This window comes from Protopterus annectens, chromosome 11.part0 (genome assembly GCF_019279795.1).
Source record: "Protopterus annectens isolate FY-2018-M chromosome 11.part0, PAN1.0, whole genome shotgun sequence".
In the NCBI taxonomy this organism is placed as follows: Eukaryota; Metazoa; Chordata; order Ceratodontiformes; family Protopteridae; genus Protopterus; species Protopterus annectens.
Genome location: NC_056745.1, coordinates 1490156312 through 1490173413, shown reverse-complemented (window position 1 = coordinate 1490173413; position 17102 = coordinate 1490156312). Strand labels below are relative to the sequence as shown.

At 39.8% G+C, this 17102-nt stretch overlaps 1 protein-coding gene across 1 annotated transcript in view; it reads left to right on the top strand.

Moving 5' to 3' along the window:
* Nucleotides 1-17102, top strand: part of LOC122815930 (polyamine deacetylase HDAC10-like) — a 752749-nt gene that overhangs the window by 590214 nt on the left and 145433 nt on the right. Inside the window, exon 14 of the mRNA XM_044088797.1 lies at nucleotides 7879-8137. Within this exon, the coding sequence (XP_043944732.1) occupies nucleotides 7879-8137 (259 nt within the window). The remainder of the gene's footprint in view (nucleotides 1-7878; nucleotides 8138-17102) is intronic.

Here is a 17102-nt window from a genome sequence, read left to right as displayed (position 1 = left end):
AGTTGTTAAATCAGCCATTTTTTGCTCACATTGTGTCATCATCCTCATAGGTTCATAGGTTCATAGGAGGTAGGTACTAGGCTATTGGCCCTAGGGCCTATATAAACCTAGCTTTCACCACCCAGGAAAATTATTTTCCTGTACCACTGTCAAGCAGAGCCACAGAAGTGATCCCCGGGTGAATTTCCTATCTCCCATCCAATCATCAAGATTTTTCTTGAAGAGCGCTAATGAGGAGCTACAGTGATACATTGTATCATTGTATCATTGTATCATGCTCAGTGATGGTAATATGCTGCTCAATGATAGGCTATCCTCAGTGATGTAATATGCTGTTCAATGCTAGGCTCGTACCAGCCTGAGACACACAGCCTGAAAGCTCCATAATGTCTCTCTTCATATCATCCAGAGAGTTACATCTCAGGTCATTTACACCTACATGGACTATGATGGAATCATACTGGTACCTGTGGAGTAATGATTTAAGTGCGTGCATTGGTGGATTCTGGCTTCAGATAAACATCTAACAGTCATCTTCTTGATTCAGCCTGGTTAGAGGGGGCATCAGCATATCTTACAATGGAGCCCCCTATGACGAGAGTCCTGGGAAGTGTGTTTGCTTGCCTTAGCGGCTTAGTGTTTGGGGCTCCACTGAGAGTGACAGTGTGTGGTGTTAGGTGTTGTTTCTCCCTCAATGCATTAGGACTTACTGAGGTATAGCTCTGACAATGGGTGGGCCATCTAGGTGAACATTGTTGTTTAGGAAAATTGCTTTTAACTGCTTCCACATATGCTAGTCTATGTGTGTGTGTGATGTCTGCAATATGACGCAGGGTTGTGCGAATGGTTTTGAAAACCTAATGTGCACTTATATGGGAGAGTTTAGCTGCTAGTGTCATTTTGTAAATACACCTCTCACATACTGTATTTACTTGTTTAAGGAATAAGTGATTATCAGTAAAAATGACATCATTGCTACATTGTCTCAAGATGTCCATATGCACCAAGCTGGCTTCGGAGAAGTTAGGAAATGACATATCCACACTGTCCAGTGCTTTGGTGCAGACTAATAAGGGTGCTTTAACAGAACAGAGTAAGCTAAACAGTATTAAATTCTACTAACGTTAAAGTTTACACAATAGTGAATTCTGCTAAAGCTGTAGGTATTGTAGGTAATGCCACTCAACGCCCAGTTAGCTTCTGTAAGCTTGTCGGTGTGCAAGGTATTACTCTGCATTGCTTCCTTACACAATACAGTTTTATGGAATGTTCTACAAGGAAAACTAGCTTTCTAGGTGTCTGCTGCTTTACAGGGCACTGCTTACCCATGCAAATGTGCAAAATTTATAGCAGCACAGAAAAAAAACAGAAAAGTAACTAATGAGCCTTCTGACCAATAAGCTGACCACTACGAGTCCTTTTGTGTATTTTCCATCTCAGGTAGACCAGACAAACACCTCCTTCCACAAGATGAATGATCCCAGTATTCCTGCTGTGAAAACACAGAAGAAGAGCCCTGCAAGTGCAATGCTATCCCAAACCAATTAAACAACTAGCTGGAAACCCCTTGCTGAAGGGAATGTCAGGACACTAAGAGGGAAAGGAAGAGCAATTTAAAAAAAAATGCAGTGAAATAAATCAAGAAACATTAACAATCACTCAGTTTAGCACCTGTTCCCTTTCTGTCCTTAGAGTATATACTGAAAATGTCATCACTATCACACACTTTATGAAAAACTTATTTTATAGTTAATTCCACATTATTTTTCTGGGTGCCCTCTTTCTAAAATAATCTCCTTTTTATCCATGTTCAGAAGATGTGCCTCCCATACCTCTCAACTCTACAGATTTTCACAGAATGTCCAGATTTTTGCCTCATATTTTTGTACGTTTTTCATACAAATGTGTTTTTTTCTGGCAAATTAGTAATAAATTATTAAAGACTGAAGTTAGAAAATAATGACAGATGTTTGAGTTTCAGACTTCATACCATTCAGAAAATTCATGCTAATGCAAAGCCTGTTATTCTATCAACTTTCTAAGTTTGTAGGAGCAATATTTAAAAATTGTCTATATTTTTGGGCCTCTGTCCCACTTTTATTAATGCCTTTGTCCAGATTTCTTGCTCTAAGAGGTTGAGAGGTATGCTCCCCACTATTGTAACCATCTCTGCCTTTTTATGAACACTTAGTCCTCACTGTCTGCTCATCATAAGCTCTTGTGGACAATTGGCCCATTTGCTCCTCATCACCAGGGCTAAGGTCAACCAGTAGGTGGCATCAGTAAGTTGATAATCAGGGTAGTTCATACTTTTCTGGTTAGCTCTAAGTTCCCAAGCCACACTTAGCTTAGTGTGAGAGAAGGGGAAATAAAATTGACTTCCTCTTCAGGATGCTGACTCATTTCTGCCAGGGGCTCCATTACTCCAACCCCAAAGCATGAGAAATATTTTCTCCAGTCACCAGTAAGGAAATCACACTTGCCCAGTGTGGCCCCAAGCACACAGGCAGCTCTTCCCCCCCTGTGAGAGACAATTAGGTCCTGTTCCTTCACTCCTCTCTATCTCTGCCTGACTCCTTCTGTATCAGGGCTCCACCTGGGGTGCAGTAAGGCCTTAACTTGGGGTGTAGTCAGGGCTCCACCTGGGGTGCAGTCAGAGCTCCACCTAGAGTGCAGTCAGGGCTCCACTTGGAGTGCAGTCAGGACTCCACTTAGGGCACAGTAAGGGCTCCACCTGGACTGCAGTTAGGGCTCCACTTGGGGTGTAGTCAGGGCTCCACCTGGAGTGCAGTTAGGGCTCCACTTGAGGTGTAGTAAGGACTGCACCTGGGGTGCAGTCAGGGCTCCACTTAGGGTGCAGTCAGGGCTTCACCTGGGTGCAGTCAGAGCGTGAGTGTATCTTACTCCACATCGGTTGTAAGAAACCTTATCACAACCTGGACTGATTCTTAATTAACAGCATCCATGATATAATTAATAATATATTAATAATGTATCTGCACAATATTTCCCTTCTTCAGTTCATTAACATCTTCTATTGGCATTCTGTGTCCTCCATTTAATACCCTGATTTACCAGTCCTGCATTTCCTTATCAAATTATAACAAAGAACTATCAAATCTCTCTCTCTCTGCTATAATTTCCACTGCCATGTTATTCTCATACAGTTACTGCTGATGTCTGGTTTATTCTGTAATAATCACCCTAAAATGCGTTTGCTGTTGCTAAATAAAGTTTTCCATCCCTCCACTTAAATGTTCTGGGTTTCTTCTGTCAGTTTCACTGTATTTCTCCATTCCAATAAAATCCTTAGCATTATCAGTGAGAGTTATCTACTTTTATTTTTTGAATTCCTCCAACAAATCAAAACACTTCAGTAAAAGGACAATCATTTTAATATGTCTTACAAGTATTTATTTATTGCATACCTGATGTATTTTGCATTCAATTCCAAATAATTCTAAATATGTGTGCAGTCACCTACACATCCTAAATTCTTGTTATGTGCTGTTTCAGTCATACATTGAGTTCAGTAATCTGGCCCTTAATTTCCTTTGTTGTAAAATGTGCTGGTAATATTGTTAATAATACTGGGGTCATAGTTACCTTATGAGATAGTTCCCTAACCTCAGATATCACATTCTTAACCTTCTCTATCTTCTAACTTATTCACATTTCTTGATACCAGGCATATAATAACTTGTACAACATTAATGTATTCAGAAAAATGTTAATGGGTTTCATCACACTATAACTGTTTTAACCCAATTTACTCAATGATCCCCACCAAATATTTTATTCCCATGGTTATAAAATCTCTCACGCTAGCACGTTGATTTCCTTGGCATCACTTTTCTTATTATTCAGATTTATTCGGTTTTGGGCCTTTTACTACCAAAACTTGCTAAATAAGTACACCTGTAGCATGTGACCCTACCTTACCAACACTTAGAAGGGTGGTTAACTGTTGTTAAGCACCATCTATGTGCTGTTAAGCTCGCATTTGGCACCAAAAGCTGACAGCTCCAGACAGTAAACAGCAGCAGCAGGACATGAGATGACTTTATTTTAATTCGATTTCTGCCTGTTGTCTGCTACATTACAAACACTACATTGAAACAAACTGCTTCCCTTCAACATGGAATATGCAGGGAGTAAATCACTTTCCACTGCTTTACCGGCTTTCAAAGCTGGCTCAACACATCACATTTTATTTTTTTATTTTAAATTTCTGTATTTCGTAGTACATGGAGCAGCTAAATCTCCATGCACTACAAAGAATTATGATTGGATCTCCAGTTGTAGCATATTATTATTATATGTTCTTGACACAGATGCCAAGATTCACTTCTTGAGCTACTCCCATAATATACTATATATAATAATAATATATATATATATAATATATATGATCTTCTATTTTAAATTCAGGGCTTCTTTCCTAACATAAAGCACATTTGGTTCATATCAATCACATCCCACTGCCATATCCTTGGTCTTGATATTAGTCCAGTAACTGTGGAAAACAAAACGGTTAAAACAAGCAACTCACTTCAGCACACAGACGTGCGTGACATATACAGATGCACACATGCTTATCTCTCAAATGTCCAAATTTTCTCAAGAATGTCCAGATTTCTGTCTCATATTTTTGTCTATAAACTGTGTTTTTTGGCAAATCATTGAGGACTGAAGGTAGTAAATAATGGCAGATGTTTCACTTTTAGACTTCATATCCTTCAGAAAATACATGCTAATGCAAAGTGTGTTATTCAAGCAACTTTCTAAGATTATAAGAGCAAGGCCGCAATGATGCAGCAGTTAGTAGTGTCACCTTAGAGTAAGCGGTTCTCCAGTTCAATTCTCGGCTCATGTACCTTCTGTGCGGAGTCTGCATATCCTCCCTGCAGTCATGTGGGTTTCCTCCAGGTGCTCTGGTTTCTTCACACATTCGAAAGACATGCAGTAGGTGGTTTGGACACTAAAGTGGCAGTAGGTGAGAGTGTGTGTGTGACTGAGTGGTATGACTGAACTACCACAGCAGGGCTAGCCACACGGTGATGTAAGCCTTGGCTTGAGATAATTGTCACTGCTGAAGTGACACCCCGACCCCATGCACAAAATGAGAAAAAGAGTTGAGGATGGATGGATGTAAAATTTGTCCCTGATTTTGGGTCTTTATTTCCTCATTATTTTTGGCTATGTCCATAATTATTGCTCTGACAGATTTAGAAAGACCAACTTGGAATGAAGCCAATTTTCAGCAGCGGCCTTGGGAGAAACACTCCAGCTGCATGTGTTTGAACCGTGGGAGGAAACTGGAGCAAATGGAAAAAACCCACATGAGTGCAGGGAGGACATGCAGACTCAGCATAGAAGGCACTCCAGCCGATTATATATATATATATATATATATATATATATATATATATATATATATATGAGTCTACTTTTCTTTGTTGAAATTTCATTATTTCGAAAAAGAAAAGTAGAGGACCACTGACGCGAAAGTGCACTTAGGTTCATAGGTTGGTACTAGGCTATCGGCCCTAGGGCCTATGCAAGCCTAACCATAACAATTCCCTGGATATTTCTTCCCACAATATTTACTTCTCTGGACCCCTGTCTAGCAGGGCGACTGACATGATCCCCGGGGTGAATTTCCTATCTCCCATCCAATCATCAAGGTTCCTTTTGAAGGGGGCCAATGAGGCACTCTGCTTGACATGTATGGGCAGTCTATTCCAGAGTATGGGGAGTCTCTGGGTCAGGAACATATCCCTCAAGCATGTTTTGTTCATTGTGATGACAAGGTTTAGATCCCTAGAGCGTGTGGCTCTGAGGGATTGGGATTTCTTTAAGTGGAGCATGTCCAACAGCTCAGGGTTTGACGTGGCCTTGTATGTTAAGCAGAGATCACTTCTGAGTAGACAATATGCCACAGAGTATAGCTGGAGTTTTTTTTAGATGGTCAGCATATGGCATCTGCTTTAGGCCTGTGATTCTTTTAGTGAGGTATTTCTGTGGCCTTTCTGTTGCAGATGTCTTGTGAGGTACATACCAAATGGGGCATTATACTCTATAATGGGTCTAAAGAGGGATGAGTACAGTGGGACAATGACCTCCTTTTTTCTGGATGAAAAGCCCTTAGTGATGAGGTGTGCCACATAGAAGGATTTTCTGACTGTTGTGGTGATGTGGTTATTGAAAGTGAGACCACTGTCCACCTGTGACCCTAAGTATCTCATCACACTTTCGATGTTTAGTGTCCTGCCACCTATGTGGTAATTCATGGGTACATGTTTTTTTCCAAAGGGGATAACTATACATTTCTTGGCATTAAGCTTGAGCTCATGGCTCTGGCACCAGGCATCTGTTTCTGTAAGGCCCTTTTGTAGAATATCCACATCATTTGGGGATTCAGTAATGGCTCCCAGTTTGCAGTCATCTGCAAACTTTGTTAGCCAGAGTCCCTTAGTGTTGGCCTGTACTTCAGAGAAGTAGATGCCAAACAAGAGTGGTCCCAGGACTGAACCCTGAAGTATTCCACTTGTCACTTGTCTGGAGCTGGATTAGGAGTCGGCTACTTTTACAGTCTGGGTTCTGTCAGTAAGCCAGTTGGCAACCCATCGAAAGTGACGAGGGATTTATGCCCAGCTTAGTAAGTTTATCTATGATTCCAGAGTGGGGGATGGTGTCGAAGGCCTTGGCGAGGTCCAGATAGGCTGTGTGGACTGCCTTACCCTCGTCCACAGCTCTGGAGACTGATTTGAAGAAGTCAATCAGATTCAGGAGACAAGAACGGCCCTTCACAAACCCAAACTGGGTGGGGTCCAGTGTTTGAAGGTTGCCAATGTCTTTGTTTATAAGTTCCATGATAATGCGTTCCATGCCCTTGCAGATCAGGCTTGACAGACTGATGGGACAGTAGTTCCCGGGATCCAAGGTGGATCCTCCCTTGTGGTGCGGGATAACTGTGGCTGTGCACCCCTCAGTGGGCATGAAGCCTGAGGTGAGGCTATGATTAAACATGACACTTAGGTGAGGTGCCAGTTTATTTTGTAGTTCATGTAGTACACAGCCTGGGATGTCATCTGGTCCCATGGATGCTGTATTCTTAGCTTTGGAGAATGCGGTTTCTACCTGTGTGGCCATGATTATCGGAATTTAACAATCTTTTGGTATTGAGATGGGCCCTTTAGGGGGTGAGCAATTTCGCAAATATTAGTTCAACGAACCGATAAGAAACAAAACAGGAAACACTGCGGCACCGAAGCACACTACAGTGGGGAAAGGGAATTTACCTGTTTTCCCACTGTACTGCAATCTTGGAGTAAGTATATTTAAGTAGCAGGGGTGTGGGGGGAGCAGCCCCCCACATGGGGGTTGCAGGGGGGCTTGCCCCCTTGCAAAACCCACTTTTTTGTGTTTTTTATCGGTTCGTTGAACCCATATTTGCGAAAGTGCACTTTTGTTTCTACTTTTCTTTTTCGAAATAATGAAATTTCGACAATTGAAAAGTAGATCCATATAAATATATAAATATAAATATAAATATAAATATAAAATACACATTTGTGTTCGGTTTGATTCTTTTTCTCAAGGCTTTTAGACCAATGAATTTGCATTTGGTGGCTTTCTGGTGAACTTCTTTTAGAAAACGCATGATTTTGGCATTACTGGATCATTGTTTCCTGATATTATTTCTATGTGTTTCTTTGTAATGCCTTTGAATATCATTATAGATTTATTGTATGTTTTGTTACCCACATTCCTGCCTAATTGTGGCCTGGCCAGCTTAAATAGCTACAGAAAATGAATCTGAATCATTCATGACTAGGTAAGTTTGAACAGAAATGTTTTTGTTTTTTTTTCCAGATATGAATTCAGTACTTGTACCTAGTACCGAAAAACTGAAAGAGGAAGAAGGTGCTACAAATTCACTGCCCATTCTAGACAGTGATCCAGCCAAAAGTTTCCAGCTCTTAATGGAAGCCTACATTAGAAGGATTTTGCCACAAGTTCCTCCTGTTAGAACTGCAGCAGCCATTTCTAGCATTAAAAGTGCAGTCCTGGAGAAATGTGTGAAACTGGAAGACAAGAGTCTTTCAAATGAAGAAATAACAACATTGCTAAGGTATGTGTCCTCTTTCCTTACAAGCTAACAGAACTTCATTCATTTATGCATTCATTTATTCTGTGATTGCTCAATAGTTTCTTGCTGACAGCATCACTGCATAGTGCTTTCTTTTTTACTATTTTCTTATTAACCATATTAATGTTGTCTTTTATTTGTTATTTTCATTAAGATGTTTATATTTTTATAAAGTCACCAACTTTAAGCACTTGACAAACCTGAACTTCAGTTGCTTAGTCTTGTACAAGTAATGGGGGGATCCAGCACACTAACTGTGAGGCAGAGAAACCTGTCCTGGACAGGTTGTCAACCCATCACAGGCTGCATATAACTGTCCTCATTTATACATGGCATGTACACCTTTGGGTAATTTAGAAGGTCACCAATTTACCTGTGCTCTTTAAAGTCCTTGACAAGATGAGTAATCCATCCATTCTGTCTATCAGGAGAGCAGGAGTGTGAAAATGAAGACTCGGTTCTTTAAAGCTGAGGCTGCATCATTGAGGCCAGTTTTACCATCTATTGTAAACTCGAAGGACAGTTTTACAGTGCATAATAAATTCAAAGGGAGTCTCTAGTATTTGTGGGGGGATTTTGTCTTGGATATGGTCTAAGTTTCAATTAATTACATTGAACTGGCCATTTGGGTTTCAAACAAGTGACTTGCTACCTACAGATGGACTTATGCCCTGCAAGACTGACTGTTGCTTACCATAACATGCTGTATCCCGTTTTTTATCAAATCTGATCTATTTCATTAAGTCCTGTGTTGTTTTATCTGCTTTGATTGAATGCACTAATATTAAAATGGTTAGGACCTTGATGAGTTAGTTGGCTAACACCCCATCTTGAATCTTCTTGTTATAGTAAGGTTATTAAGAAGGTTGATTATTCAACACCTAATTCCATTTCACAAGAGTATTGTGGTCATGATACTTTCCAGTCTGGTTGTGCAGTAGTTATGGTACCAAAATGGTCTTGAATTATCTCCTTATGGCAACGAAATAACTATAGTATTTTGTTTTACTTCTACTGGATCACATCTGTATCTGACATGGTAGATCACAACATTCTCCTGGACTATTTGTAGGCTTAATGCAGAGTTATAAACCCTGTCCTGAAGTGGTTTGGCTCCTGCCTTTCAGGGGATTTTCAGCATATAGCATCTGATGTTAATAATTATTCACCTTTTCCCATCACATTTGGGATTCCACAGAGTTCCAGCATGGGTCGTGACCGTTGTCGATGTATCTTTTCTTCCCTCACAATAAATTACCTAATATGGATTCCTTACAAAATTATCTGGAATGCATCCAAACTTTGGCTCAAGAATAACAAGCTAACCATCAATCATCAGTAGCCCAACACAGCTAAGGTAATTCGGTCATTGTTATAGCCAGTCATGCCACTCAAATTGTCCAGTTTTAAATTTCTCATTTATAATGATTCATTCATGAATAAGGTTACAAAGCCTGGTGTGGGGCTTGGTGGCAGATGAACTCCCTTCCCCTCTCTGAAGATGTGATAATAGTGGTGCATGCTATGGTTTCTTCCCACCTTGACCACTGTAACACTATGTACCTGGTACTGTCTCAGATTGAGCTCGAGCAGTTGCACCTTGTGCTGAATTCTGCAGCTTGGTAGTCAACAGGTACTCCCACCTACCATCATATTACCTCAGTTCTGCACTTACTTGCTTACAAGTACATCCAATTACTTCCCTGTCACTCTGGTTTGGAATAGCTGTATTGGCTTCAGGGTCATTCTTGAACTATTATTAATGCCTTGCTGCCAGTTTATTTAGACCCACATGAGATGACCCCCCCCCCATTTCAAGGAGTTGTTTTTTCTTTACTGTTTAGACAGGCTGTTGTCCTCCTCTTCTCTGGGGCCACATGAGATGACCCCCCCCCATTTCAAGGAGCTGTTGTTTCTTTACTGTTCAGAGAGGCTGTTTTCCTCCTCTTCTCTGGGGCCACATGAGATGACCCCCCATTTCAAGGAGCTGTTGTTTCTTTACTGTTCAGAGAGGCTGTTCTCCTCCTCTTCTCTGGGGCCACATGAAATGACCCCCCCCCCCGCATTTCAAGGAACTGTTGTTTCTTTACTGTTCAGATAGGCTGTTGTCCTCCTCTTCTCTGGGGCCACATGAGATGACCCCCCTCCATTTCAAGGAGCTGTTGTTTCTTTACTGTTCAGAGAGGATGTTGTCCTCCTCTTCTCTGGGGCCACATGAAATGACCCCCCTCCATTTCAAGGAGCTGTTGTTTCTTTACTGTTCAGAGAGGATGTTGTCCTCCTCTTCTCTGGGGCCACATGAGATGACCCCCCCCCATTTCAAGGAGCTGTTGTTTCTTTACTATTCAGAGAGGCTGTTCCCCTCCTCTTCTCTGGGGCCACATGAGATGACCCCCCCATTTCAAGGAGCTGTTGTTTCTTTACTGTTCAGAGAGGATGTTGTCCTCCTCTTCTCTGGGGCCACATGAGATGACCCCCCCCATTAAAAGGAGCTGTTATTTACTGTTCAGAGAGGCTGTTCTCCTTCTTTGTCTGGGGCCACATGAGATGACCCCCCCATTTCAAGGAGCTGTTATTTACTGTTCAGAGAGGTTGTTCTCCTCCTCTTCTCTGGGGCCACATGAGATGACCCCCCATTTCAAGGAGCTGTTATTTACTGTTCAAAGAGGTTGTTGTCCTCCTCTTCTCTGGGGCCACATGAGATGACCCCCCCCCCATTTCAAGGAGCTGTTATTTACTATTCAGAGAAGCTGTTCTCCTCCTTTGTCTGGGGTTCTTAATCAGCCACTCTTAAGGGATACTGTAGGATGCAATAACTGCCTTGTGAAGAAAATGAATGGAATAAGGTTGAATGTTTTCAGATGATATCCAAGTTTTGGTGTCATAAGACATTTTTCATACAATTATTTTAGTTTATAGTTGTTACACAAGAGACAATATGACACAATCTCAGCTAAAAGCAAGAATGTGATGCATTATAATACAATCATATACCTGGCTTACTCTATAATCTAATATACAAATATTTAAAAAATGACACTTGTTGAGATGTCTGGTGAGATCTACACATTGTCACAAACGAAATTCCAGAGGTTCTTGTCATGTGATCTCTTTGTCACCAGAGACATGAATTATGATGTGCCAGCTGTTTCTCAGTCACAATTGTTGCATGTCTGCAAGGGGAAAATATTTAATTCTTGTCCATTCATTAGAAAAACAGTCCTTAGTCATGTTGTCACAAATTTCATGTCATCTTGAGTCATATTCTTTCATGTTTACATTTAGTTACATACTCAAGGGTATCTACTATTGCAGAATTATCATTTATCGGCTTGACCTGTAATTGCAATATATATAAATACACACACACACACACACATATATATATATATGTATATATATATATATATATATGTATATATATATATATAAAAATATAGATATATATATATATATATATATATATATATATATATATATATATATGTTGTTGTGTCTTTCTGCTTTTCCCGGTTAGGGGTCGCCACAGCGGAACTCCGGTCCGCTAATGATTGGCAGTAGATTTTTATGTGCCGAGTTGCTGGCACTGACGCACAACCTTCAGTGAAGGTACGCCCATTCACGCATGTCTCAACACAGAAGACGCTCTAGCTGAGAATCGAACAGGACAACGTCTTACTGTGAGGCGATAACGCTACCGCAGCACCACTACCGCAGTTTTATATATACATATATATATATATATATATATATATATATATATACATATGTAGTTGCCAAGTACTGGATTGAAAAGCAAGTGCTCTGTCACCCTGTAGACTGGCACCATTTGTTCAATGCAGACAGGTTGTTGATAGGTGTGCGAGATCAACAATCACCATGTTGGGAAATATTTCCTTTCCATGGAATTTGCAATCTCAAAGTTAGTATATATAATTAGCAGGGGGGGTTGTATGGGAGTGCAGATGCCCAACATAAGGGGTGCAGTGGAGCTTGCCCCATGCAAAAACATTTTATGTTGCTTTAGTCCACTCTGAGGTAATCCCTAGAACATTCAGAGAACATGACAGTTTTGGTGATTTTGACATCATGAATTTGATCTACAGGGTGTCAGAGCACTTCAAATTTGATGCAGCGCCCTTCGCCAATAATATAGACACACACACATATATATATATATATCTATATATATATATATATATATATATATATATATATATATATATATGAGTACATATCACTTCATCTAAAACTCATTTCACCAAGACGAAATCACCTAAAGTTCATTTCACCTAAAACTCATTTCACTGACAAGTAGTACTCTAACACAACTGGTAAATATCCTTTTCCCCACTGTAGTGCGATCCTGGTGTTAGTATATATGGGGGTGTGGGGGGCATAGCCCCCCACCTAGTTGTCCTTTATTTATTTATTTATTTATTTATTTATTTATTTCCAGTTTGATAACCGGGGAAGTCCACTGGGCCCGAAAGCCCGTTTTCAGTGGAGGCCCGGGGAGAAAAGCTCCACGATAATACATTACACACAAAAACACAGCAGAAAAGATCTAAACTAATACATACAAAAACACACTCTGTTCTAATAGCATAATACTTTAACAAATTCCAAACAAGAAAGAGGAGCATTGGGCACAAAACATAAGAAAAAGATATATTAGTGAAACTGTGAATGTTAGTAAAGTGGGAAAGGAAAGGAAATTATAGAAAGAGTTTGAATGCAAGAGCAGGGATGCATGGGAGAAACGAATAAGAAGCAAAGAAATTAAAGGAGAGGAGTAAGAACAGGATAGAAAAAGAACAGAATACTAAATGTTCAAATTATGGATGAGTCCAGGAGACCACCTTGAGAAAAAAAAAAGAAAAAAGTCAAAAGATTTAAGGAGAGAGTAAGCATAGCACTTGAAGAAAAATAAAGGGTTTATTCAGGGAGGAAGGAGGAGATAATGTAGAAGAGAGGGGAGCTAGGGAGAGAGTCAGAAGAAGGGGAACCAGGGGGGTGGAATGGAACTAGGATAAATAGAGATCTAGGTAGGAAGTATACAATTACATTTCCAATTTTGGAAAAGGTGAGAATGAAGAAGAGATTTAAAGTGTTCATAGCTTGTAGTGGCTCTTAGAAGGAAGGAAGCGAGTTCCATTTTTGCTGTAGTATGGGAAAGTAGGAGTTGGCCAGGGGTCGCTTTGGGTTTGTAAACTGAAATAAGATTTTGGTGGCTAGATCTTAGGGGCCTTGGAGGAGTGTATATGGTTAAGGTATTAGATAATGCTGGGCAAGCAGTGGGTTTAAAGATTAATTTGTGTGCAGTAGTAAGTTGGAGAAAATTGAGTTGATTAGGGAGTTCTAGCCATTGAAGACTACGGAGGCAGATGCAGTGGTGTGTAGAATGAGCGGAGTTAGTAGCTTAATTTGGCAATTTTGTAGTAGCAACTTTCAAGTTTTGTGGAGATAGAAGAGGAGAGATTGGATAGAAGAGGAGCACCATACAGCAGAGAAGGGAGAAGGAAGGTAGTGGCGAGAGTTTGTCTTGAAGATGGAGTAAGAAAGTTTGCATTTCTATAAAGCATACCGAGCTTCTGATGAGTTTTCTTTATGTTAAGTTGAATATGAATATTAAATTTCAAGTGTTCATCAATGGTTACTCCGAGTAATTTAGCACTACTAACAACTTCTATAGAGGACTGGGAGAGGCTGGAAATTATGAAGGATGACTTATCAGGAGTCAGAGCTTTTGAAGCTGAGAAGAGAATGATGTGGGATTTATTGGCATTGAGGGAAAGATGATTTTGAAGCATCCAATTTTCTATGGTTGTGAAGGCCAATTGGGTTTTGGCTTGGAGCTCGGAAGGTTAGGCGCAGAGCAGATAACAGTGGAGTCATCTGCGTATTGTACTATTTGAGCAAGAGGAATAGAAGAGTGGAGATCATTGATAAAGATGTTAAAGAGCAAAGGCCGAGAATAGAACCCTGAGGGACTCCGGTAGGGGTAGGTAGGAATTTTGAGGTACCAGTTTTCCATTTCACAGCTTGGGATCTATCAGAGAGATAACTTCTGAACCAAGAAAGAGAGTTGTGGGAGAGATTGAGGTTAGAGAGGTGGTTGAGAAGGAGAGTGTGGGATATAGTGTCGAAGGCCTTAGAAAGGTCGAGAAGAACAGAGGAGACAATTTTTCCAGAGTCACGGGCTTGGTTGACAATTTCTAGGAAGGAATGAAGAGCGGTTATGGTACTGTGGCCAGGCGAAACCCATGTTGTGAGGGAGAGAGGAGATGGTTATCGAGAAGGTACGGCATGAGTTGCTGGTATATGCATTTTCAAGAATTTTCGAGATTGGGGAAAGAATTGCTATTGGGGAAGTTAGAGATGGTATTATTTTTGCCTCCTTTATGGAGGGGCAGAATGTGGGCAGCTCTCCAAAGTTTGGGAACATAAGATTCTTGGATGGATCTATTGATGAGAATGCTGATAGGTATGGCAATGCCATTAGCTGCAAGCTTGAGAAAGAGTGATGGAATGTTGTCAGGGCATTGGAGCATGGTTTGAGTTCTGAAGAAGATGTTTGATACTGGTGGTAGACACGGGATGTAGAATGAAAGTGGGAGGTGGGTTATAAGAGTTGGAGTGAGGGATGGGTGTAGAAGGATGCTTTGGGTTAGGGTAGGGGTGGAAGAGGAGAAGGATTTAGTCAGTTCAGCTATTGAGCCAGTAAAAACGAGTTAAAGAGAGTAGCTATTTCAGTGTCAGTCTTATTATTGTCTGGACAGGGATTGGATTTTGTACCTGGATGTAAGAGAGAATTGATGGAATTCCAGAATTTTTTGGGATTATTTGTGAGGGAGGACTGAAGTTTGCCGTAGTAAGATTTCTTATCCTTTATAATAAGTTTTTTAGCAAGATTACGGAGTTGCTTAAATTGCAGTAAAGAGGCTGGGTTTTTATTTTTGTTGTATAGTTTCCATGTTTTGTCCCTTTGTCGCATTAGAGTTTTAGTGTCTTTAGTTAGCCAAGGGGCAGAGTTGAACTTTATCCTTTTACGGGAGGGGCTTGGGAATCTAGGATTTTAAGGAAGGTAGTATTAAAGAGTTCAAGGGCTTCATCTAGGGGAAGAGTGTTTAGAGAATCCCAGTTTGTTAGTTGAAGGGTTTCTGAAAATACAGAAGGATTAAAATTAGTTAGGTTGCGAGAGTAGACATATTGTTGTTGGTGTGGGAGCTGTTGGGTTTTACGGTTAATAAAGGCTGGGAGATGATCACTTAATGAGTCAGGTAAGGTACCTGAGTTGGAGATATTATTAGGGTGGCTGACTAGGATCCAGTCCAAGATGGACCCTGGAGGGTTGGTTTTGTTAGGTCTGGTAATGTTGTTTATTAGTTGAGTAAAATTATAAAGATTGATAGACTGAAGGGGAGTATTGTTATTAATATTATTCCAATCAATATTTACATCACCTAGAATGAAAGTTTCCTGTTTAATATTGTTTGAGGCCCAACAGAGAATATTCTTTACCGAATAATGTAAAACAAAACCAGACAACATAAAACCAAAATAAGTGGGGGGGCTACGCCCCCCCTTAATATATATATACTAACACCAGGATCGCACTACAGTGGGGAAAAGAATATTTACCAGTTGCGTTAGAGTACTACTTGTCAGTGAAATGAGTTTTAGGTGAAATGAGTTTTAGGTGAAATTAACTTTAGGTGATTTGGTTTCGGTGAAATGAGTTTAGGTGAAATGAGTTTTGGGTGAAGTGATACGTACCCATATATATATATATATATATATATATATATATATATATATATATATATATATATATATATATATATATATATGTATACACACACACACATATATATATATATATATATATATATATACATATATATATATATATATATATATATATATATATATATATATATATATATATATATATATATATATATATATATATATATATATATATATTTAAATAGGGAGATATATGCTACATATTGACATAAAATAATGACTTCTTTACCAGTGTTTAGCACCTTGTAATCCAGTTGCAGGCAATGCTCTAGGGGAAGAAGTTTAAGTGAAAGTTTATTTTAACTTCAGCCCTTGTTGTAATCAGGAGCCCCCCTTACGAGATGTTCGTGGGTATCAGCGAGTGAAGAAAAATGACAAATTTTGTTGAGGGGTTATTTGTAATAGATGAGTGCTATGTGTGATGTGTAACACTCGCATCAATATTAGCAGTTCTTATTCAAGTTTTGTTATTTATTTATTCATTTTACATTTGTTAACCGGGGGTGTCTGACTGAGCCGAAAAGGCCCTTTTTCAGCAGAGGCCTGGGGAGAAAAGCTCCACAAAGAAAGATTACAGACACAGTTATTTAGACATGATCAGTATACACACAAATTACAGGAGACATGTTTTTACAGTGGTATGCGGCACATAAATAGTTACAGTGGAGAGAACAAACAAAAAAATATTAATATTAAAAATAAAGGTAATTAATAGATTTGTGGTGTACAGCTGAAATTTGGAACATAGGCAGAATACATACATAGTACACAGGTACAGTACATACATTGTAGATTAGCCAGTGTTTGTGAGTAAGATTGAAAACTATTATCAAGTGCTCTAGATTTAGTATGTATATGTTATCCGCTTTCACTAGCCTGGGGAGCAATCATGGTACTGCCAACTTTGCTTGAGATGTTGCCTGATGAGGTCTTTAAAGGAGGCTTTGGATGATGTGTTTTGAATGCTAGTGGGGACAGAGTTCCATTTTTTTTAGCCACTGAACTACTATATAGTGAATCTCCAAAGCTATTGTAGCTGTTGGTGACTTCTAGTAGTAGTTTGCTTGATGATCTAAGAGGCCTTTTGGCTGAGTGATGATGTACTAGGTTTTTGAGGGCAGGACACTTATTGGGG